The sequence below is a fragment of the Trachinotus anak genome, unplaced genomic scaffold, assembly GCF_046630095.1.
Source record: "Trachinotus anak isolate AG129_WGS33_773 ecotype Australia unplaced genomic scaffold, CSIRO_AGI_Tana_v1 ptg000001l, whole genome shotgun sequence".
Taxonomy (NCBI): domain Eukaryota; kingdom Metazoa; phylum Chordata; class Actinopteri; order Carangiformes; family Carangidae; genus Trachinotus; species Trachinotus anak.
The window spans coordinates 6,377,331-6,403,057 of NW_027273852.1; the positions used below are offsets into that span (position 1 = coordinate 6,377,331).

Here is a 25,727-nt window from a genome sequence, read left to right on the forward strand (position 1 = left end):
CACAAAATTTGGACTATTTAATTTTGTGCCATGAAAAAATTTAGATACGTTTAAGGTGGCGAACATTTTTTATTGGCGGTCAAATATCTCTCATAATCATATTACTCATGGTATTGTTGGGTAGTCAGGTCATTCGTTTATTCACTCGTTTATTCATACAACTTAATCACATATTACACAGTTATATCCGGTATATTGCATTTGATTCATATGCCAAATTGTCCCTCCAGGCCCCCTCTCCACTTCAGCTCTATTTGCATGTCTAAAGCAGCAGAGTCATTAAGAGGCAACCAACCACAGCGACACAGTCTCAGAGCTCAGTTCCTCCCCGGAGCTGCTGAAGCATCGTCAGCCTTTAGAGAGAGCGAATCAGAGAGTCTCTACGGGTCCCCTATGGGAGGAGAAGAGAGCTCTTATTCTAACTCAGTGGAAAATGCCAGTACCCACAGGGGCACCGTTACACACAGCTGGGATAATAAGTATCACAGGGAAACCCACGATCCACCAGCAAACTGAGACCAGAGCACGGATTTCTGCCCCTATTCACCGTCAACACCAAGCTGACTCATCCCAGAGCCAATGAATCTCTATCCCCCTGCTTTAGAAAGGCTATTTGAATGTCTGAATCAGTGTGCCATGTAATACAGGCTGTGGTTTATAGGACCACAGGGGAAAGTGGATGGGGTGAAGCAGTGAGGGGGCTATGCAATGCACTCTCTTGAAGGCAGGCTTGAACTGAAACACTTATACATACAATCCCCACAGCACACAGTTCTCCAAAAAAGCTTCCAGTTTAAAGTTAATATTCTGTTTTATACTTTCCTTAACCACTGAACACACAGTTTGCCCTTTTGTTTCTCTGTATGTAGCTTTAAGGTGGTGAAAATCATCTTATTCCACACTCTCTGACAATATTATACTGTATATATTATACTGTTCATGAGCAAAACTTTCCTATAAAATGGAAATATTTTAAATGTTTTATGCATCATTTCATATGTATTTCCCCCAAATAGTGGCTGATATATCAGAAACTTGGAGATAAAGAAGCACTTTCATTCTGTGAATACCTTTACAAATTTCTGATGCTACCTTATGCAGTCTCTGTATATTGATGCCATGTGTAGAAGTTTCTATAAAATGAAAATGATTTAGGTGCTGATACATTAATTGTGATATGATCATTTTACTGACTCAAAGCAGAATCTGAAAAACTTTTTTTTTTTTTTTTTTTCTCTCAAAGTTGTGTGTGGATCAGCCAGAGACATGAATTCACATTGTTACAGAGTCAAATCAGCAAGGGGATTTCAGGAGCTCAAGCAAAGGATTAAATTTGTCACAGTAAAATTGTACTACGAGTGTTAATTTAAAGGCACGACCAGAATACTTAGCAAGTGCTGTGTTGTTAAATGTGAAATTCACTGCCAAAGACATTAGCACAAAGCCTTTATTAAGCACAACCCCTTTTTCCATGGAAGAGGCAAAATGCATGCCCTGCCTACACAGAAGTCTCGATTCACCTGAGAGCCGCCCTCTCCTCCTACAAGCTCTTTCTTCTCTTTCTACTCTCTCTCTCTCTCCTCTCACCAGCTTCAGCTCACTCTGCTTTTCTTTCCTCTCTGGCATTCAGTTTAATAAGTTAGCATGAATGGCTGTGACCAAACATAATGCCAAAGACCTGCTTGCAGGCTATAAATGCAGCCCTAATGGCTAAACCATTATAACATTTGGTGCAGACTCTGCTGTCGTGAATGTATTGCTGCAGGAAAATGGAGGTGGTGGAAGGCAGGAGGAGGTGGGGTGTGTGTGTGTGTGTGTGTATGTGTGTGTATGTGTGTGTGTGTGTGTGTGTGTGTGTGTGGAGGGGGGTCGAGTGAAGATCTCCCTTTCCATTAGCTAATTGAATTGGAACCCGCTCCTGTGGGCTGGGAATTGTTTGTCTCACATTAAATACAACTGAAATGGAAACATCTCTGTTAGCAGGTTCAGGAAAGTGTCATATGAGAGCATTGTACCACCAACTAGACTACTTCACCACCCAGCAGTAACACACGGGTAGCCTGTTAATAGAAGTAGCTGCTCCAGTACATTTCTCAGTACCGGTGTTGTTTTGTATCATCCACCCCATGTTTTTCGTGAGCCAGAGTGAAGGCCTAATGGACCATGGCGTGCTGGAGTAGCTGGCCGGCTGTCTTAGACAACACATCCCACATTAGGATCCAACATTTACTCAAGTGCAATGTCAGATTTAATAAATGATATACTTGTTCTGGCTCCACTGCAGAGGGTGGTGTGAGAAGAGGGAGGAAGATGAGAGGCTTTACAAAGCCTAAGTGTTTCTTTTCTTTGTAACCAGGTCAACAGCCAAGATGTTTCTCTAGAGTGGGGGAAGGGATGTGTGTAGAGAGTTTGTGGTGCATAGTTAAGGATAAAATCTAGCGCATACTGGAAAATATTTCCTGGATAAAGTGCATGTTTGGACAAAGTTTTAGAGAAAGACGTACATTTAGAAATCACAAGGGATTGTTCGGTTTTATCCGCACTGTCCTATAATCTGACACAAAATACATGTATATGTGGAGGAGGGATGGTTTGAAGGGGAATCAAAGTCAGAACAAGACGCCAAGCTTTGTTAGAGTGACACGGGAAAAATGCAGCCCATGCATTAAGTCAAATGTAAATTTGAAGTCTTGTGAGAACTGCAGTCAATGTTAAAGGCGATTAAGAGGAATGCAAACATCATGAGAATATGCCTTTTTCAATTCTGTAGTTAGTCAAGGAGAAAAGTTAACAGTGTAACCTCAGCATGCCCTCATGTTTGCCTGCTAAATGTTTTAGCTGACACAGTAATTATGCACTTTGCGCGTGTTACCAGGAGTTTGACAAACCCCTGATTGCCACAGGTTCTGTTGTGATTGCAGCTTTGCCAGCATCTGCATTTCAAACACCTGCCATCTTTCAGAGATAACAACCCCCCACATAATCCCTGTCAATGGCACTGGATGTACAATCTCACAACCTGAGTGACTTAGCACTGCACTCAGATGCTATATTATTAGGTCTAATGATACAGGCCATATAGATACGAATCAGACTTGGCCTTAAGATTCTCTGCTCTCTAGACAGAGTGTTAGTTATGGAGGTTGAATGTCACCTGAGCTTGATGCTGAGTTTACCTGACAAATGTTACCACCAGAGCTGCTGTTTGCAGCCCAGAATCATGTTCAGAGGAGAAGAGACCCAGTATATCTGCATGCATTAATGAGCATAAACACTTGATGTATTGAGGACATTTTCTTGATGTTAAGCTGCTGCCCTTCACATCTTAGCTGTCTCAAACCTTTCAAGTCCTTCTGTAGTTTGTCAGTTTCTCATTATGTCTCTCTCCTCCTCTGTGATTAGCGAAGATGGCAAAGGGAAGCCAGCATGGGATGGAGGATTTCAACTCCATTCTTTTTACATTATCTGTACATATATGAGATGATATTTATTGCAGAGTTCTTGCCTGAAACCATATGTGCGCTGCAAGAATGATCTGAACATGTTTCTATGTGTCCTTAATCAGGCAGCCATATAAATCTTTTGAAGCTGGTTTTCAGTCAGGTAGAAAGTGGAGGAGTAAATACATGTAAGTGCACTTTGTTTGGAGCATGCAGCAGATGTGCAGAGGATGTATCGTTTCTAATGCTATATGGAGGGGAGTTTTAGGCTGAGCTACCCTGGGGGCTGACACGTATTTCAAGTTAAAGAACTCTAGGTTTTAATCACTCTGATCAATGCCATGAACTCATAGTTATGTTTGAGCAAAACAGGCCATAAGGTTGCTGTTTATGCGATGTGCACGATCCCTCATGGGAATGGCTAATTAGGTGAAGGTCTTTTGGGTGCCGCTCAGTCATCTGTGCTCAGACTGAATGTGGTCAGGCAGTGGCCCCTACGGGCTACCATCTGTAAAACAAAGCGGATGCTGCTCTGCAAAGCCACACTGTATTTTTCTGTTATTGTTGTAGGGGCTGAGAAGTCAGACTCCCTTTTTTGCGTTGCACCACAGAATACAAATGGGTTTCTGTAAACTGTGCCGCAGATAATGAGTGACTCTGGGAAACATGCTGCAGGTCATGTGTGAAGACACGCTGGCACGCGCTGGAACACACACACACACACACACGGATGATGACATTAAAAAGGCACTCAGACACAGCTGACAAATCTAACCCACCTCCTCAATTTACCAGCTGCCCCCCCCCCCCCCCCCCCCCCCCCCCCCCCCCCCAGGAACCTTCTTGACCACTGGCCACTTATCTCGTCGTCTGACTTTATTTCAGCCTCTAACTCTTGCAGGAGCAGTTCCACAAATGCAGTCAGAGTTGTCCTCGGATCGTGGGACGTGGGCATTGTTTTGTCTGTGAGTGAGAGAGAGAGAGAGAGAGAGAGAAAGAGAGAGAGAGAGAGAGAGTGGGGGAGCAGGGGTCGGGGGACAAGGAGGGGGGCGCTCTGCTCTGCTCAGTGCAGAACGCAGGAGACAGTCGCTCTCCAAGGTGCTGAAAGTCGGAGCGCTCCCTGCTCAGTCTCGCCTACTGACGGTGAATGCGACCTCTGGCGAAAACCGAGAATCACGTAACGACCAGCCTCAAAGCCCAATGGTTTCATTTTTTTTTATACTCCTTCACTTCTACCCATCGGGATTTTTTTTATTGTTATTTTTCTTGCAACCGCTGGATGTACTGGCTTCACGCATACGTGCAACAAGACTGACTGCTGCTTTCTAACATTCACCTGCACCGTTGGGAAATATTGAATTGACTCCGGATTCTCGGGAAATGCTGCACAGGATTTGTCCCTGGCTGTTTTTCTCGCTCTCTCCCCGCACCGCGTGCCTCTGGACGTGAACTGTGATATTGTCTCAAAAAAGGTGAGTCCGATGAGGATAACCATGAAGCAGACCTACTTTTACGTGGATGTGCTTTTCGTTGCACTGGAAAAGGGGGAACCGTATCTCCAAAAGGCTGGTGTTTAATTGGTTTTAAACCCATCATCACGACCGAGGGGGAGGATTATAGTGTCTTGTGGAGCCTGGTGAATTTACCCTGTGGATAAAGTGAAGTTTCCAAAAGGCTAAACCTCCACAGCCCTGTATGTGCTGGGCTCTCTGGCTTCACACTAAGTGGATATCAAGCTATTCCAACGCGGTGAGTTTTGCCCTGTCGCTTAATTTACATCCCCGTTGTCACGGGCATTTCAATTGATCTGTCAAGATGTGCAGCACTTGGGTTCCAAGCTGAGAGAGAATATTTATCTCAAGCCAGGCCTAGATATTGGTGAAGTGTCTGGATTTTTGCTCCGTGTTTCCCCCTTCCGAATGAGGAAATGCATTTTGGGTTAAATCGTTGCGCATTTAACAATGACTCGGGACATTTGCATGTTACACGGCTGATTTAGTAAGAACAGGTTGCTGTAAACCCAATGTTAAGGCAGTGATTTGTAGCTATAATTGATGGCTTCAAGGGAATCTGATACAGACTAATAGCTACCTGTTGTCTCCAGTCGCTCCCACAGAGTTTGAAATTGCACAAAGATAGCTAATAGGCTGGGTTTTACTGAATATGGAGAAGAATACTGTGAAGAATTACCTACACTCCACCCACTTCAGATAATGGATGTTTTAACCTTTTCCTCTGTTGTTTGACGTTCAGCTATTGCTGAGACTTTGCACGAAGAAGATCATTTGCAGGCTGTCTGAGCATCCTTGCGCACCACACACACACCAGCGCACATGCAGACTACACGCTTCCTGTGTTAATAAAGGTTTCCTTTCAAGAGTAATGACATTAGCCTGTTGAGTAAACCGCACTGGGGAATCTCATTTGTCTCTGGAGAGAGAGAAACAATGAAATAAACTTGAATTATCCCTGTGAAGACGATTGGCTTCAGCAGTAGGACACAGCAAATCAAACACACATATGCTTAAGCAAAAAGGGGAAAGTCCTGGGAGGGTGAGGTTTAATGGTTTTTGAGGATGTGCAGAACAACAGCAGCACAGTCAGCATCCATCACACCATCTCTTATTTGTTTCACTGCAGCCCATTTCCTCAAGTGATGATGATGATGGTGATGATGATGATGATAATGAAGCGCAGGACGGATCCGGAGAGGATACCGGGAGCCTAAGGATGACATCCACACAATCTTGTTGAATGTGGATATCGATGCTGCGGCGAAGGATGGGGCCTCTCCTCTCGCCCGCCTTCGTCCTCCTGCTGGCCCTGAGCGCCGTGTCTCCGGCCACGGTGGGTAACCCCGAGGATTACGCCGCGGACGACGCGGAACGGACCGCCGCTGAAAACATCGTCTTCGATGACTACCGGGGAAAAGGATGCGTGGACGACAGTGGCTTCGTCTACAAACTCGGGGAGCGCTTCTACCCGGGACACTCGAACTGTCCGTGCGTGTGCACGGAGGACGGGCCTGTGTGCGACCAGCCCGAGTGCCCCAAACTGCATCCCAAGTGCACCAAAGTGGAACACAATGGATGCTGCCCCGAGTGCAAGGAGGTTAAAAACTTTTGCGAGTACCGGGGGAAAACGTACAAAATCCTGGAAGAATTCAAGGTAAGACCTGACTTGTGCGACGAGGTCCAACATAGATCAGACCGGCTTTATTGCTTGCATTTATCCATTGAATTAGCTGGTTCAGGTGCACGTCAGCTTTCAAAAACCCAAGTCACGGCCAGATTCTAGCATTGAATAAAGTGTGCCATCAACATTTCCAATGTGCACTCCATTTCCTGTCTCATAGGAGGAGAATTTATCTTTTTTTTAATGGTACAGTGGTGGGAAAAATACTTTAAAAGAACACAATTGAACTCCTCAGATAAAGCCCAACTGATGGTCTGATTTTGCCAGATAGACTCCGTCAGTCACATTAGTGAATCATTCTGATTAAAGTCTGGATGCCACTAAAGCAAACATCTTCCATGGCAGTTTGCCATGGAATGGCAGGCTATTCCTGTACTATGCTATGTTCAAGTTTAAAAGACAATGCAGAGTCTAATGTCATGATGGTAGCACCATGTCTCATAGGAACAAAGGCCAGGTATAATGAAGTACATGAAGCACCTTCACACTGCTTTTGCTCTTGCAATTTGTTGGTGACAATCGTCTTTGTGATATGTAGCATTTAAAAATTAAAGTACTGCTTAAAAATAACAAAATACAGCACAACAGCAGCATTGACCAGTGGTGGGCAGTTGTTATGGTTTGAGTCAGCGAGGCTTTCAGTTTGTGTGATAAATATATGTTTTATTTTGTATTTTTTCAGTTGGTGTGTTATATTGGTTCTTGGCATACTGTAAAAGCATCATGAAAATGTGTTTATTGGCCAAGGGCACAAAGATGGCTGCCTCCCAGAGTGATGCCCTCCACCCCCCAACTCCCTGCACCATCAGCTGAACATTCACCCAGCATTACTAAACTGATAGATACTATAATGGTATTTCAGTGCTTTGATTTGTGGACACTGAGTCACTGCTGGCAGATCCAGCACTACTCTCTACCAATCAGAGCAGCGTCTCAGAAGCTGTTATGGAGCATGACAGTGCTGCTTGATTAGAAATGACACGATAGGCATGACAACTATGGTCTGTGTTTAAACTGTTGCTGCCCATGAGGAAACCTCGCCATTCAAATTTCTCACAAGTGGATCGGGGCTGTAAGTGACTGAAATATAATATGACACAATGCAGCCTAAACAGCGGGATAGCTCTATGGTTAATCATGGTGTTTGGTTGTGTCTGTGCACATATGTACTGAATAGTACATGCATTATAATTGTGTCACCCCAAGGAAAACCTTGGAATCCCTAATTATTTTTTGAGTCTACTGTAGAGATTTGAATTAAGAGTATTCAGGTAGGTTGGAGCCTCTCAGTTTTTCATGACTGTAACACAATTGAATTAATCTTGCCCTGAATTTAACAATTACATGTTATAACATAAGGTCAGATGAAGAACACCTATATCTAGTGAGCCCAATATTTGCTGGGAGAGACAAACCAGCAAACTTGTTATATGATGGCAATAACAGTGGATAGACAATTTCATAGACAAACAGCCACCAAGTTTTTTTTCCGCATATCAAAAAACTGGGAGCAAAGACCAGTGACAGCTCTGTTAAAAATAAGTTCTTCCAATCAGGAGTACAAAGGTGTATGTTGATAAGTCAGTAAACAAGAGCATGTTTCATTGTGTGTGCAGCCAACTTGAAATAATGCTTGTTCTAAGCAAATACCTGTTAAGTGTTGCCAGACCACCATAATGAGTGAAGCAGCAATTGTTAGCTGTTTTTAAGTGATAATCGGTACTCCAGAACTAAATGAATACTTTAAACTAACCTTTCAAAAGCATTTCCAAGATTAATTAGCACAGTTGGTAACAGTGTTCAGCAGTATTGTTAAGTGCCATAGAGATACCATAATGTACTGTGTAAACCCAAATAAGAAACAAATGAAACAGATATGACATTATATGCGATATACTATCATTTATTGAGGAAATCACTTATTCATAGTCTACATGCCAACAAGCATGTTGGAGCTTTGTCGAAACTTTGCCCATAATTTTTTTTAAAATAAGAGATTCACCTAAAAATAACAACAGACAATTTGTTAGCAATTACTTAACTTTGTGCTAATTGAAGCTGTTAACATTTGTACAAAAAATCATATGAGGCATTACACGTATTTAGTTTATATGTACAAAATATTCAAAACCAATATTCAACAACTTGCTAATATACCGCATATGGACAAATGTGTTAGCAAACAGTTGCTTATTTACAAAGGAGTCCAGCACACGCACAGCAACATTAGAATTCATTTAGAGTTGTGTTTCTGGTTGCTTATAGTCACTTTCCTTTTAGCTCTGTTTTTGGTCTCTACCAAGCCTTGGGGAAATACTCGGCTCTTTAGCAGCTAAATGCTCCGCTATGTTCGCTAGCTATTCCCTGGCTTTGTCAGTCTGCTGTTTGGTATTGCACAGGCAGTGTGTGGTTGGTTTAAAAGAGAATTTTCACACACTGCCGTCTGATACGGCTTGAGATGAGGTTCATGAGAGCATTGCCAGTGAACGAAAACAGTAAAGTTGCAGACAGTAAAACCAATAGTATCAGCTGCTAAAATGTTCTGTGGAGCACTCTGTGGGCGTTCTGTGGAGGGTAGCTGCAGTGAATTTTCTTAAGTTAGTTAGAATTAGTTATTTCACACACTATTCATATAGAAATATTGATTAATGCAGCTTTAAAGTTAGGGAAAGATAATTATTCTGGTTATTTAACAAAAATATAAAAACTGACAATTAATAGTAAAGGAGTAACATGAATCTGGGCTGCTCTGTTGAAGGCAAATGCCTGTTTACAAGTTTTATTTATCATAAACTGCATCAAAATCTGACTGGAAATCTAAACAGTCATCAAAACCTCTTTTAATTTAAAATCTCATTGCAGTTTTGACTGATATGAATATGTTTAATTGTGGGTTTAACCATTCTCCAATGACTCCCACAAACTTAAGGGGTCCCAAAGTAAATTATGCCTTACATAAAAATCACAACCTGATTAAGTAAGTCATCAGTATGAGGAAAGACTGTATTTGCTCCTGCAGAACATCCAGTAATTTGTCCTATGTTTGTTTCAGTTTGCATTCACAATGACTTCAAGGTGAGGCAAAGAAACCTCTGCTGGGAGATGTTGGAACATGTCACACCTGGGAATATTAGCATGTCATGTCACTGGAGCAAATTGAAGCAGTCAGGGGGCTACACAGTGAGTTATGCCAAATAAGCTTTAGACAAGCATCATTATTAACCATTCTGACAGACAGTTTATCTGTGGAAATACAATTTTTGAGGGATCAGACAACACCAAAACAACCATTTGGTGATTAGTTATTGTCCATCCATTAATTATTTCACTGTCATAAATCTGCCTCCAGTACATTCAGCCAGATGAAGGGAAAGTCGTAACACTCTGGTTTTCCAGTGTCAACAAGGATTTTTATGCCTCTAGGGGTCATTACGCTTGTGCAAAAATAAATGGTTGATTAACTGATTAGTCAATCAACATAATAGTGAATCAACAATTTAGAAATGCAATTAATCATTTTAGTCATTAATCAAGCATAAACAACAAATATTACATGTTCCAACCTGTCAGATTGTTGCTTTTGTGTTTTGCATTATTGCAAATGGGATGTCTTTGGGATTTTAACTGTTAGTTGGACAAAACAGGCAGTTTCAAGATAATACCTTGGGCTTTTAAAGATTGTGATTAACATGTTTTATATTAAATCATTAGTTGATTAATCAAAAATAATCATAAGGCACCTGATAATGAAAAATAATTGTTATTTGCAGCTCTGCATTATGTGTTGGCACATCAGCATGGAAGTGAGGTAGTGTTACTGTTAATGATGGGTGTGTGGGATCGGCCTGTTTAAAATCTTTGTACTTAATCTGTGCTGATTGGTGTGTTTGCATGTTAGACAGCATCAAACTCAGTCCTGCATTGGGATGCAAGCCCACAGATTGTGTAAGGGCTGCTGTGTGTGCATAAGCCACACAGTTTAATGTGAGATCAAGTCCATCAATACTGCACCTCATGCTAACCTTGACTAGAGGCAATTTAGAGGGAAGGACACTTCTTCATACTTGATGGGGGGAAAAAAAAGATGTTCATTTGTTCTTACAGATTGTCTTGGTGAAAATGACAGGACAGAAATAAGGAGAAAGGAAATCTTTGGTGCTGGATTATCAACCCCCCCATCTAAGACCACACAAGTAACTCTAATGTCTTTGTCCACATCCAGTGTGGAGGTAGACTCTTTTCAGTGAGGACATGAAAGGTTTGGTACCCTGCAGTGTTCAAGGAAATCAAAGGCCGCCAGTATCTGGGATACAGACCCCTGTTTAGAGATGCCGACAGGTTAACCTTTGGTGTGGGCCTCATTGGCATTTCCTTCAGTGCTGCACTATGCAGACGTTTGCATTTATATTCAGTAAGAGATGATGGAGAAGTGCACAGCATCTCAGAAAGATAACAAAGGAGAAGTGGTCAGTTTGGAGCTTCTGGGATGATTGGGTATCTAAGTTTGAATGGGGAAATTATGTAGCTATTCATAGTTTGGAATCAAATAACACTTGATTAACTTTCTAGTTTCATTATGCTGAAAATAAATTACATCATGCAATAGGTCAGTCATTAAGTTCCACTTAACTATTTACTTTTAGCAACATAGGGTTTATACTGATGTAGACTTTGCAGGTGCAGATTTACTTCCAGTGGGTGCATTTTCTATTATTTTGTTTTGTTGCCCTGTAAGAGAGTCATGCCACTCAACCTTGGTAGGTGTTTCACCTACAGGGTTCCCCATCAGATGAGGAAGGGACCAGCCCGCCCAGCATGGCTGCCGGCGTGCCTCTGGCCTCAGCGCAGCTACAATCAAGAACCAGGAGATATAGGGTGAGTTCAGATCCCAGATCGTCAGGCTAGGGCTGGGATGTGAACTCAAATGTGAACAATCCCGTCCGTGCTTCCTGCGATCCGCCCTTGGGAAAGGATACAGAGTTGAGAAAGGGGGGAGGGCTCCAGCATTTTCAGTGATAATGGTACATTCAGTAGATTTCAGCCATCAGACTACCTTTCCCATTTAGAAGCAACTAGTGTAAACTGATTAACTTGCAAGTAATATAACTGCTATAACACACAGCCTTAACACTATTTTTACTTACCTTCCTTAAATCCCCATGAGACGTGTACTAATCTGTCCAGGGGAGTGCAGTGAAGGAGAAGCTCTTAAATGTTAAGGCAATTTCATTGTCAGAGAAAAACACATTATTCACCTGTAATAAATACAAATGATAGAAAATGCTTTTTTATGATGTCTGTTTTTTTGCAACTTTTAATTGTCCTCTCAATACAACAGAGGTCTTTGCAGAACGTCATGTACCATAATTACAAAAATGCACTGTGAAAGCACATGTGCAGACAATGAAAATAATTGATTTGAAACAGCATGCCCACACACAGTCTACACATCGCACACAACAGTAATTAGTGACTGCTTTTCGGCACTGACACCTATGAGAAAAAAACAGCCATAAAATCTGTAAAAATGATTGCTCAAATTGATTTTCCTGTCCAATTTGCCAGAAGCAAAAAGGGTCCTAATTATAAGAAATTATTAAGTGCAAACAATTAGGCCACAAAGAATTTTCAGACAAGTACTTTTTTTCTGGTTTTAACTTGAACTTAAAGTACCCCTGTATAAATATCACCAATGTTTTTAGCATCCAGCTCCTCTCATTCACAAGTCTTAACTCCTCTCTCTCTCTGCATTCCCTGACCACTGGTAAAATATTGTTTTGACTTGGACAACGGCAGCATGCAGTTTGACTGTCAATCCATTCCCGTCACTCCTACTAACCGCATTGGTGAGTTTCCCGTGACCCTGTTGTCCAGCCTCAAAGTATTTGACATTACCATTTGCCCCAGATGAAGGTTATTTGACTATTCATTGCTTCCCTGCCCCGTCTCCATTTGTCTCTGGGCATGATAGAAAGGCATGACAACCGATTGACTCTAAAAGCCAGCCAATAAGATGGGGGACAACAGGAGACTTTTCTTCAGCAAAACATCTGGCAGCACGTCTAAATTCAGTGCTGGTGCTCCATTTTCTTTTGTGAGCCTGGGCTAAGGCGTGACTGATCCTCTTCACAGCAGACCTCACACAAAAGGATGCACTGAAAGCACCAGGCACCGCTGAATACATTGAAAGAACCTGCAATGTGTCATAAGTATATGGAGTAGTTTTCTTTTTCAAATTACAGTTTTAATATACTTCTGTCTATGAGGCGTCTGCGATGACAGGCTTCTACCTGAGCTGCATCACTGGTCAATGTGGCAGATTTATACATAGAAATACCACTTCAGCTTTGAAATGACTTAATGTTAAAGGCCTGTGTGTGATACCAGTGTCTCATAGCCAGTCCTCTTGTTTGTACATTAATACCGCATGGATGAAGTGGTACCTGTGAGATCAAGAAACACCGCTAAATGACTCTCAGTGTTGCATACAGTTTGTCCAAAAGCCAGCTGCCCATTCCTTATCACTTCTACAATCATAAAAATGAACGTTAGCCAGGAACAACAAAAGCGAAGTCTCAGCTTTGTCATTTCTGGCTCACATTTATTCTAAGCATTGACTGCATCGCCTCAAACCAAATGAATAATATATGTTAATTCCTATGTTGAGTTTAATTCCAGTTTATTCCTACAATTTCCCAGCAGCCACTGTTTGAGACAATGCGTTTGCTAAGAAAAATGAAAGGTTTAGCAGATTTAGTCATGCATCACTAATGTGTACTTTAAGGACTTCTATATGATGTCTAATTATCTCCCTCTCGATCCTCTAAGAGAGTAGTGTGTCTATCTGTGCCAGACACAGACTCTTCTGAAACTGTGTCCAATTGTCCCCATTTTTATGTTTTAGAGTAATGTACTCCTAACTGGCATTGACTCGGCCATCTTGTGCAAAGTAAAGGTTCTGTAAAGGAGAGGAACATTATGTTTTGAGCCTGTTGCTTTTATTACAGGTTAATTCTTTATTTGTCTAAGTATGTTCACACACACAGGAAATTTGACCTCTGCATTTAACCCACCCATGAGTAGTGACCACACACACACACAGAGGAAGAATGTGCAGCTGTGGTCCAACACCTGGGGAGCAGTCGGGAGTGGAGGGGTGAGGGGGGCAGGCAGGGTTAGGTGCATTTCTCAAGGGCAACTTAGCATGAATTTCGAAGGAGGGGAAAGTGCTGCTCACTCATTGTTCATTCCCAGATCCACATTTCTTCCTGCCCATCCAGGGATTCAAACTGGCAATCTTTTGTTGCAAAGCCTGCTTTGCTCATCTCCAGGACATGGTGTTCACACAGTTCAGGATTCTGTGTAAATCCTGTTTTTAGCTCTTTTTGGATTTGCTTACCCTTGTTGGAAACGCACTATTAGAGAGAATTTATGTCTACATAGATTCTAGTTTCTAGTCTTAAGTCTTATCCTGTTTTTATTATACTGTGGATACAATGTATTCATAGAAGATGAGAAACGTGGTTATTCATATCCTTTTATATATTATTTCAGCAACATGCAAGTTTGATTGTCTGCGTCAGTGCAGGTCTGCCTGACTTCTCCACATCCAGTCATTCTCATTTCTATACAAACTGAGCTCTTTCAGCATTTAAGAATGAGCCCATTTTTGTCTCTGGGTGCCAGGACTCCGCTGCATTCTGGTTTCAGTTTCTCCATCTTATCAACAGTAATAAAGGGACAAGAGCAGCAATCCAATTTATCCTCCGCATCCAGAGTTTCACTTTCAATTTAGCATATCATCACAATTTTTGTTTTACTGACTAACTACTAAATAACTCAACTTGAGGACATGTTTTCACACATGGTGCTCCATGATCAGGAAGATGGAGAAGGTGTCTACATGTCCTTGCATCTGTCACAGTAATCCAGCTAGTATTGTTCTCACAAACAGGATAAGTGTTTATCCAGAATCCAGAGTATTATGTTTACATGGCCAAACAATTCAGGATTCTCACATTAATCATGCTGGTGTGCATGTACACACACTCAGTGAGTTTGAACGTGCATTTAAACACTGGAATAAACACATATTATGCTTCTCATTATTGCAAACTAGTGTTGCTTCAATTCCCTGATGAGACATATTCATTATTACCTACCATAATTGACTGAAGCTGGGTTTCTGCTGCTGGCAGTGTCAATGTACAGTAAGGTGTAATTGCTTTTGTATGTTGCCCCAGGTTAGGGTACCTCATCTTCACTCAGCCTGGAAAGCTAACAGACAGCAAAGCTTGCTCAGCTTTACATGTGTAATTACTGTTCCTAAGACCAAGCCATTTATCCCTACTGGAGACACATGCAGAATCATATCCTGAAATTTAGTCATTACATCATTAATCCAGATCGTATGTGGCAGACACAGCCCTACATGCTCCACTACTGACCCCAAATTCCACCTTGCCTGCCCCCACAGCTTAAGCCTGTCAGGTTGACAAAACGTATAGTCCATCATCCATATGTATGCGACAACATCATTCAGTTTAATTGGTACGTTTTTGTATGAGCCCTCAAACTGACAGAAGGGTGGGTAAATGTAAGGGTGTTTAACTGTGAAAGAGATATATTTTTGCCATGGTTTGTTTATGTGAGCAGACTGGTGTTGACTACTTGTGTAGGTAAGATATGAGATGAATTTCTGACAGGAATTTCTAATGAGAGGTAGTTCAAGTTATAGAGGTTCAGATGTCATCTATACGGATATTTCTTAAAAGCCTTTATCAGTTAAGTGCAGCTTCAACTGAAAAAGAAAAGCCTTGAGATGGGTTTTACATCAGAGGCTGGCAACTCTAAAATATGCAACAGACACAGTGAATATGAATAAATCTATCATCAACATCACTTGGAGTGTGAATCTTTTAAAGCAGAGACAGAACATGGCTTTTTATACCAAGACACAAACAAGTCATAGACATTTCCACATGTAAACGCTGCTCTTGCACTTATCTGTTCAATTGGAAGCGAACTGATCTTTAATCTGACTCAATTTTCAGTGTCCCTTATAAACATCATATCACATAGATAGTTCCACATCCTAGTTTTTAATCCCACTGGGCAGTTGTCTGACATATCAATTGAAAACAGTCGAGGCAGTGTTAAACATTTTCTACTGCAGGGAAAGAAACTGGCATGAAAGGGAGTGAAAGAGCCTTAGGTTCGTGCCTGAATTTTCTCTGGTCTGATCTGCACAGGAGCTTTAGGAGATGTCACTCTACACAAGCAGAATACTTTTTTAAGACAAGGAAGTGTGGCCACAATTAGAAAATAGGTTATGCACTTGTTTTCCTTTGTACTGTTTATCCATCTCCATCTCTAAATGTTGCTATTATCCAGTTTGTGGCTGCAGTGCATCCAGACTGCATGAATCCTAATAAAAATACAAGCCTGACACTTCCCCTTTTGTACCACTTAATGCATTGTGGCAAAATAAGCTGATAAAAGTCATACTGAGGCATCCAGTATTACCATAGCTCTTTCACCTATCTCTACACAAAACAGGATTATGAACAGTAAAATTATTGTTGTCATTACTACAATTCAATTTGTCACTAGTGGTGGGAAATATAGCAGACTTGCTCAAACTAATGCATTTGTGACAGTTGATGGCATAATGAGAAAAACAAAGTCATTCATTTCAAAGTACAATGTCTATCAATTAAAGCCATGGTTCATCATTTTTGAGAGACAGACTTAGTTGCTTTCTTCTTAGGGGTTAGCTAGTTGAGAACTACAGTACTTACATGTCTGAATTTGTAAATTTGTAGCTGTATCCAATAGCAAGTTAGCTTACCTTAGCATAAAGACTGGACAGGGGGTAAACAGCTAGCCTGGCTCCTACCATGGGTAACAAAATCTGCCCTCCAGCACATCTAAAGCTCACTAATAAGCACATTATATAGTATCTTGTTTGTTTACATGTAAAAACAACAGATACATATTTACCATACAGATGGGAGAGTTAATCTTCTCATTTAACTCTCAGGAGCAGAAACGTGTATTTCTCAAAATGCCAGGCTGTTCCTTTAAAAAATGTGTTACAGGCTACAGTGCACATCTGCATTTGATACCTGAAAGTGAGGCACATTATTAATCTCCTCAAAGAGTCATTTTCAAACATTTGCTCACAAAGAAGTTGGTTTTGAATAGAAATTGGTATGCATTAAATATTGATTGCTCCAATTTGGGAAAGTTTTGAACTTCAAACCCTTAAATGGATAACTCACTCAGTTTATTATGACTCAGCTGAACCATTTTGTGAAGTTGCAGTCAGTGCTCTCCACATCGATTGATCTACAAAAAATAATAATAAAATAAAAAAATAAAAATAAAAAATATGATCACGGAAGATTTTAACCCTCTAAGGTTATGGAGTACTGAGTCCCTTAAAGAGCAGAACCGGTGGAGAGAGGCCCTCAAAAGACTGTTTACTGTGATGAGCAGAAAGAAAATCTAATGTGATGAACAGTTGACCTTTCATGATTTGAAAACTGTATTTTTCCACTCCATGTAATTGCATTACAGTTCATTTTCCGGTCAAGAGAGTTTGTAAAGATAGAGTTAAGAAAGAGGCAGCAGCAAAGAGAGCTGCATAGCACTGATTTACATGTTGCAGAGGTGGTAAGATAAGCCTCTGAACTGTTTCCTGAGGCAGGCCAAAGCAGAATGCACCAAAATACTAAATATTATGAACACCACTTTATAAAACCCCCTATTAGTTATTTCTAGTGATTTTATTCAAAGTCAGCTACAGGCTCTGTTTATTAAGTATGCAAGGAGCCTAATAACTCGCTTTGTGAATAATTTATTGACTTGTTTCTTTGTTTGTCATGACCGTATGAGGTGCATATTATAAAAGAAATATTTTTCATTGGAACATATCAGCAAATATGCAGATAGGAGCAGACTGTGTCTTCAACTGACCAGTTGTAAGTCATGTAGAGAGCACACACACACACGCAGACACACACACACATAAAGGTGAAACCTACTGAATCATCTAACCTCGATTCGCTGTTTTTCCTCCCCCTTCTGCCCACAGCCGTCACCCTGTGAATGGTGCCGCTGCGAACCAAATAATGAGGTGCACTGTGTGGTGTCCGACTGCGCCGTCCCAGAGTGTGTCAACCCTGTGTATGAGCCGGAGCAGTGCTGCCCCATCTGTAAAAACGGTAAACACTCATCTCGTCTGGAATTCAACACACATTAAATTTTCATTAAACCAATGATGGCAAGTTTATCTGTGGTGTTGCCATTTGATGACCACGCCTTTAGAGGATGAGGATGTAATTGATGTTTTATAAATTAAAATTATTACCTTGGGCCCGTTGTACACTAATGAGCAGTACTAGTTTTAATTATAAATGACACACTAAGCAGAGTAAACATTAGCCCATCGATTAAAGGCATGGTGGGACAGACTAATGGGTCCTCGGAGAGCCTTTTATCTCACGGTGCCCTGGTGCCCTTGTCACACACAGCCAATCCCTAAATTAGAATTATAGGATTCCAATGGTTCATTGGCTATTTACAAGGCGAGGTGGGAGACGTCCCTTTGCCAGCACCAATCCTGAGGGACAGATGGAGCTTTATGACAAAAGTACAGTAACTGCTTGTCTGCAGTGAGTTCCTGGCTGGGGTGATCAACAGTAAAGGGCGTCTGTGGGTCAAAAATAAGAGTACAGATAAAACAACAGAGTGTTGCATTGTTCAAAATCAAAGATTTTTACTTTGTCATTTCATAATACTCACATCAAAGCGTCAGGTAATTAGAGAACTGGAAGAGCTGGCAAAAGAAGTTTTCTGGAACTCAAATCAGAACCTGATAAACAATAAGTTGTACTCTGATGCGTTGTTTACTGCTTTCAGTTGTCTCATTATGTAAAGTGCCAGGCTTAAAATGGAGAAACTATTTATGTGTACCCCTTTTGAAGGAAGTCAAAATAAATTTCCTGAAATATTTTTTTCATTTCAAGCAGAGGTTGACTTATAAGTAAAAAGAGAGGAATTTAGTTTGAGGCGGACACTAAATGGCCATTTCACCACATCTACCCACGTTTTTTTTTTTTTTCACACTTTCTCTAATTTCCTCTTCATCCCCCTTGCTTTCTGTCTTTTATTTCAACACATATACACACATAGAAACACCCACACTAACAAGGCTGCTGAAGCTGCTAGGGGAGAGCTAATCCAGGCTGACAGGACACAGTGACACCCTTGGCATTTCAGGGTAGGCCTGCCGTTTCTAGGCTCCCCAAGGGCGCCTGGTCAGGCTTTGGCAGCCAGATAAGTCTCTATGGGAGTGGATGGCTGAGGACTGGGGGAGAGGACAATGAAGGAATACTGTTAAGCTCTCATTTTTGGCCAAAGGACAGGGAACTGTGAAAGGAAGACGTTCACTAATGTGCTCCATTTGTCTTTTACTTTATCTGCAGCAAGTGCTGGTGTCAAATAATTACGTGAAATGAGCACAGTGCTTTTAAAATGCCAACGTGTTTGTTGCACTAAATATGTTTTCCTACCAGGGAAGGAAAACAAGATGGATATGCTGTACTAATGGCAACAGTTAGTAGTTTATGGAGGCTTCAACCCTGTGCTAACCACAGTCATTTAAGTCATACCACAAGCTTTTATATTGTGACATGTTTTTCATTTTTACTGAAAAATCTCTCATTTTACAGCCATGTTGTACAATTGTACTTTGCCCTAAATGCTAACATGCAAACATGCACACAAGAACAATCTTAAGTACAGCTGAACCTGAGATGGGTCGTAATCCAAACTGTTGGACAAGTTAAAAGCTGAAAAGGTTTCTGGAACTGTTGGCAGCTAACCATTAGCTTAACATTTAAAAAATAAAACCCATGAAAGTGTTGTTTCTAGTTTCATTGTCACATCCTCCTTTTATGGTGGAGGAACATTTATCCGAAACCCAAACTGTGTGACTCAGAGATGCTGATTTCACAAGATTTTATGTGACAGTCTAGTTCCAGGGGTGAAGAGGCATATTCTGTATGGATTACTGTATGTCTGCTGGGTTACTCAGTGTCATGATTGACGGGGCTGTTGCATCTGCAGACAATCTCTACTGCGTAGGAGGTTCAGCGGTAGTATCTCCACACTGCATTTGCACTGTTCCATCACGGGTGAAAGGTCTGGCAGAACCCACTCACTCTGAGACTGTTAAAGAAGAGCTTTTTGGTTGTTTAAGTTTCAAAACCAGTAGGGATTTTCAAGGGCTGGCTTAATTGCTAAGTGCTGAAATGTTACTGGGGAATGTTATGCACATTGCTAATTAATTCCCATTAATTGTAGGTTAAAACACATAGATACTTGGGTTGAAATAGGGATGAATATGGTTAATTACTGTAGTTCAAGCAGGCCCTAACCACATTTGAACATCTAAAAGTAAAAGTAAAGTAAATGTAGCCTGGTCATAATCTTTGTGTATTTTTACCTGCAAATAACCAAATCAATGGTTATGGGTCCCAACTAAGGATGTAGCATTTTATTAGGTCTATTTTTTGCTGGTCCCTTAAAACAGCAACATAGAGCAGTAGGCAACACAATGGAATAGACAGCCAGTGGGAGTGCTTATCTCTGAGCTTCACATTCAATGAGTCCGACTGATTCAGCTCTAATCGTTATCGTGAATTACATACTGTAAATGCATCGGGGGATACATGTAATTGTATAATTCTCATGATGAAAATGATAAGTAGTAGTCTCAAAATGGGCAGCGTCTTCTGAGTGCAATCGGATTAAACTATTTATAGATCTGCCAGAGGAGGGCTGTCATTGTGATTTTTTGACAGACGTATCATTGAGAAGCAGTGCCACAGAGCTGGCTACAGTTGGGTAACGTATTCAGATTCTGATTCTGTGAACAAGCTGAAGGTTTTTTTTTTTTTCCTGAATTAAAGATTTTTGGCAGGTGAATTTGTATGAATAATTTCTTACCTTCAGGCAAGATTTGTATTTGAGCCAAGAAGACTGTAATGAGTCCTAATATGCATTTACTCCTTAATCTGTAGTCAGAGAGAATATGATGTGCTGAGACAGTTTTGACACAGGACAAACATTTTCTGACTTCACTAAATTTTATTGGCTGTGAATTGATCACAGGCTTGGACGAGTGGCCGCGTATCCTTCGAGCGGTGACAGGTAGCTGAAACTGTGTCCTTGTGGCTCCGAATCTGTCTGGCTATAAACAATCACACTTGGCAGCAGCACCAGTCACCCTCTACCCTCATCAACCTCTACTGAGTTTGTCCTGTAACCTGTGCCAGCCGTCCAGAGGCAGATCAATGAGAGTTAAGACTTGGCAAGCGCTCACAATGTCTCCTCTAAGCTCAGATCAAAGGGCTTTTATCGGGTCAGAGTAAAGCATGGGACTCATCTATGCTGAGGCAAAGGATAGGGATACTAGGTAGCCAATAGCTTTCTTTGTCAGGTTCACATGGATATCTGTGGTCTTCTGCACCTTATTTTCACTTTGGCAATATTGGGCATTATTGCCAACCCTGTTTGTCTATTAAAACACCTGGCTAAGGTTAGATAAACATCAATGTCTTGGTTAAATGATGTGACATTTTTAATATTTAACCAAGACTAATATTGTTTACCTGAACTTAATCGAGTGCTTTGAGTTTCCTACATTACATTACCATAAAAACATTTACAGGCCTGTTTCACAGCTTACATTTTGATATGTATTCATGAGGCAGCATGCATAATACCAGCACCCTGAAACTCAAGCAGCTAAATGGAATTCAGCCATTGTTTATTTTATTTTTTATTTTATTTTATTAATTACACCTTTCCTTTTTCTACTGTGACATGTCAAAATGTCTGTGAAAAAGGCCTACAGATTTGCATGCAGCTGGCCTGTGTCCCAATGTACTCTGCGTCTTCAGATCGACTAACCATACTGTTTCACATTTACACTGCTACCATTAACTTAGCCCACACTAAATCAAATCCACTAAGATGTCCATGAATACTGCTCGTGAAAGCTACTGTGTCTTCAAGAGTTATGAGACATATGAGTCTTTTATGACTCCTCATAGAGGAGTCTTGAATCTGGCAGGTTTTACAGAGCTGACTACGGAGAGCAATCCAAAGTCACCGTCACACCAATTGGGCTGATGATTGCTTCATTTAAATGATTAAAACTGGGGCGAATTCCTGGCACCTTCTGGCTCTTCTGTCTCGGGGGGCAGAGTAAAAGTTACACAGCCGCAAATAACCCCGAGGCAAGGAGTAACAAATTAGATATAATACTATTCAGTGGTATTTACCAATAATGAATGCTCTGCATTCTCTCAAAGGTAACAGCGTTTTTTGTTTCCTTGAGTACAGATCCTAAAATGTACCCCGGCTAATCTGTCTCTCCATCTGCTGAGATGATCAAATACATGGCTATGAGGTGTTCCAGTGGCGCACAATCAAACACGTTTTAGAATTAAAGGAATCTTTTCAACAAAAAGGGATCCATGCAAGTAAATCCTACAGTGTTTTAAGGATAAATCAGATGTCAAAATTAATCTTCATTGTTTTGGAAGTCAGTACAGTGCGTGCATGTGTGTGTGTGTGTATGTGTGTAGAAAGAAACTCTGTAAGGAATTGCTAAGGAGTTCTGTGGCCTTTTCATACAGACTGAAGTGATTAACACCATTCTCCCAACTGCCTCTCAAAGCAGCTTTCTCTCTCTCTTCCTCTGTCTCTCTCTGTACTCCAGCCTCTCTGTACTGCCAAGCCAGCGCCTGGCAGGCTTCTCTGCTCACGGTGCATTAGGATGCAAAGCGCTCCATGTCGAGGGAGAAGGGGAGACTAACAAAAGCGCTTTAGTGTTGCAAAAACAAGCCCATCGGTGCATGCCCGTGAAAAGATCTGTACGTCTGCTCTGACTCCCCTAACTCCCCTGCAGCTCTCTGCATCACTCCACCGCCCCTCTGAAAAGAGAAGCTCTCAGGAGAGCCACATCCATTTCTTGTCATTCTCATTCCTTCTTTCCTGTCTTTCTCCCCCTTCCCATGTGGCAGGTCCAAATTGCTTTGCTGGAACAACGATCATCCCAGCCGGAATTGAAGTAAAGGTGGACGACTGCACCATCTGCCGCTGCCACAACGGAGACTGGTGGAAGCCGGCACAGTGCTTGCGGCGGGAGTGCCTCAACGGCCAGTCGCTGGCATAAAGAGACTCCACCGGGGATGGTGGGAAAGCTCAGGCAAGGCCCTGCCTACTGCACCATTTTGTATGATTGACAGGGCAGGAGCACAATTCCTAAGTTACCTGAGACAGCATAGTGTCAAGGAGATGCTCTCACAAGCTTCACACAAACACAAATTTAGCCACTGAGAAGAAGACGGAACTTGTCTCATGGCTGTTTCCACCCTCCAGTTTTAATCGTCCTATATATTTTCAGAGGTTGACTCGCTTGACTTGCTGCTCTCACACAAGAAGTTTCTAAGCTCCTGGAACTCTTTCCTAACCAGTGGCAATACTGAATTGCTCATGTTGATTTCTGTATGTATGTCATCTGCTTGTCTGTCTGTCACAATCATGCAGGTGTTGTAAAAATCCAACAGCAGGAAACAAACCGTAAGCACACTTAACAGCGCTTTTTTTGTCATATGAGGTTTGACACCAGTGAAAGCACTGCAAAGCTGTGTTTGAGTTTCACAATTTCACTCTTAAGAGCTTGTTTACAAAATGCACATCACACATAAATGTTTGTGTCTTCATAAGAATTTTTATCACTATGGCGGGATGTCACCTTTAACACTTAGATGATGCTACTCTCAATTTTATAAACTGCTATAAAACCCCAAGACAGAGATTTTATTGATCATTATACTGTGGTTTTGAGTCACATCTCTATATAATAGCAGCACAGGCAAGGTAAGTTGGTACTATAGAATTAGCCGAAGGACAGGAAGCCAGCAACAATGAGAAGTAGTTATTCAAATACTTAAAAGGGTAGATATAAAATTCTGCAACACTGAATCAAAACAACAACTTCGTTCAGTCCCTTCCGGCTTAATTGTCGTTATTGTTTTCTCGCAGAGGTCCATATCCTCCAAAATATTCCCACTAGCTAACTGCTTGAACTTGTTATCAAAGCAATTAGCGAGCCAAGAGCAGCCTGCTTTAATTTCCCTTAATCAAGGAGTATTCTCTGATAAATCCTCCAGCTGGGTGCTTGGCGCTGCCGCAGCCTGCATGCTGGGCACACTCAACAAGAACCGGCAAACAAAAGCAGGGAATCTGCACGTCTAAATGCTTTTAAGTAGCATTCACATGCACATTGTTCACCGGAACATACGCAAGCACCCCATTCATCCACATTCTCATAGGCACAGTATGTTGGTCTGCACCCAGTGAAGCACTTAAACCCACAAGGCTTGTTAAGATACAAAGCAGTTACATTATCCCACTGCTATAGATTATCTAATCAGTTTTCAGTCCCTCCCCTCCCTGATATGTTAGAATAGCTCATCCAGTGTGGTGTGGCTAAAGGCCAGGGCTATAAGATCGAGACAAGTTAATGTATTGTTTCGATATTTTCCCAGACCACAGTGCTCTTCAAGTGGCCCAGTCTAGAAGAAAAAGCACCCAACCAGGGCCTGAAACATGATGTTTTTGAGATGATAAATACCAGTCATTAATTCAAAGGTGAATTCAAGTAAGCCCATGCCATTCATCACTAGAATTTATTCCATTTCTAGAAAATCCGTTGCTGTTAACCTTTTAGACCCCATTTCTGGGCTGTGATGGATGGGCTGCTTAATAGCAGCTCCCGGCACTCTGTAATGAGACAGAAATGAGCATAGGATAAAGACCGATGACTAAAGAGCTATATTACCTTTAAAGGCACTAAAACTCATTTTTGGAACAATCTCACACTTTTCACAAAGTCTGCTGCATGGTCCTAAACTGCAGCACCTGGGTGGTGGAGGAATCACAGAAGTGAAAGAATGTGGGTGGAGTCCAATCTTAGGTGCAAAAATGGAGCGTGAGTCATTTTCATCATTTAGCTACAGTGATTTAGTGTCTTTCAGTTTTGAAACGACAGAACCCATCTATCCGGCTTGAGGTCTGTGGACTCATAAAACAAAACTGACATCTATGGTTTATCAATCACAGCCTCACTGCTCCAGACATTTTGGGATAAATAAAGGAGGTTCATTCATCTTAATTACTTTAAATGCCACATAATTTTTCAGCCTATACATGTATCCCCCAAAATATATTGGAATTACTTTTCTGGGCAGCATTAGAGAAAGACTGGACTGAGAGTGCAAGGTGACAGGGCTCAGAGGCATTGCTGCCACCACTGATGCCTTATTGCTACTGTTGCAGATAAAATTCACAAAGCATGGCCTTTGGCTTCATGCTGCATGGACAGACCAGACTGCTTTAAGTGCTACTTTGTTTGCACTCCTCTGTACTAAACTAAACTAACTAAACTTGCCATTGTGTTGCATTCCAGTAACAGCCAGCAGGGTGAATTAGTAGTACAAGGACAGTTCAATCACAGCTACAAATATGGATTTGAATTCACAGATTGCTCTAAAAAGACACTGTGTTTTGATGGAAGTAAAGGGAGAAGCTGCAAAAATGGCAGACACAGATAATCTTTGATTGTTGTGACATTGCTACTCATTGTACTGTATAATAGTTCTGATACAGCTTCTGTGGTACACTGCATTTGGTTTGCTAACTTGGGGGGAGCCATGGCTGCTTATCTCTTTAATTTTATAAGCTGCTTTCATCAAATGGATGTGAAGGTAGGAGTGCAGATGTTGAGGTGGTAGTGTCAACAGAAAGTCAAACCATTCAGACTAAGATCATGCTCAACTGAGCTGAGCTGTGATTCAGGCTGCTAGTGGGAAGGAAAAAAAAAAAAAAAGAAACACAAGAGCGAGATATGAAATCAAATAAGCAAATCACATATTCAGAGCAGGTAGTACAGTCATAGAAAAGCATGGAAGAATCTTTTTCACTCCAGCAAATGACATGCAGGCATGCAGC

General features: G+C 41.3%; 2 protein-coding genes across 3 annotated transcripts in view; one reads left to right on the plus strand and one right to left on the minus strand.

Annotated features, from left to right (window-relative positions):
- bard1 (BRCA1 associated RING domain 1) overlaps positions 1 to 25,727 on the minus strand; it is a 51,944-nt gene that overhangs the window by 1,584 nt on the left and 24,633 nt on the right. The window lies entirely within an intron of this gene.
- Positions 4,530 to 25,614, plus strand: vwc2l (von Willebrand factor C domain containing 2 like). 2 transcript variants are annotated; one of them, XM_071460415.1, is made up of 5 exons: positions 4,549 to 5,189; positions 6,081 to 6,608; positions 11,412 to 11,510; positions 17,734 to 17,863; positions 22,736 to 25,614. In XM_071460415.1, exons 2-5 carry the CDS (start codon positions 6,195 to 6,197, stop codon positions 22,885 to 22,887), a joined length of 795 nt encoding a protein of 264 aa, XP_071316516.1. In that variant the 5' UTR covers positions 4,549 to 5,189; positions 6,081 to 6,194; the 3' UTR covers positions 22,888 to 25,614. The 2 variants fall into 2 exon arrangements, with proteins under 2 accessions (XP_071316604.1, XP_071316516.1); XM_071460503.1 differs by lacking the exon at positions 11,412 to 11,510 and having other exon boundaries at positions 4,530 to 5,189.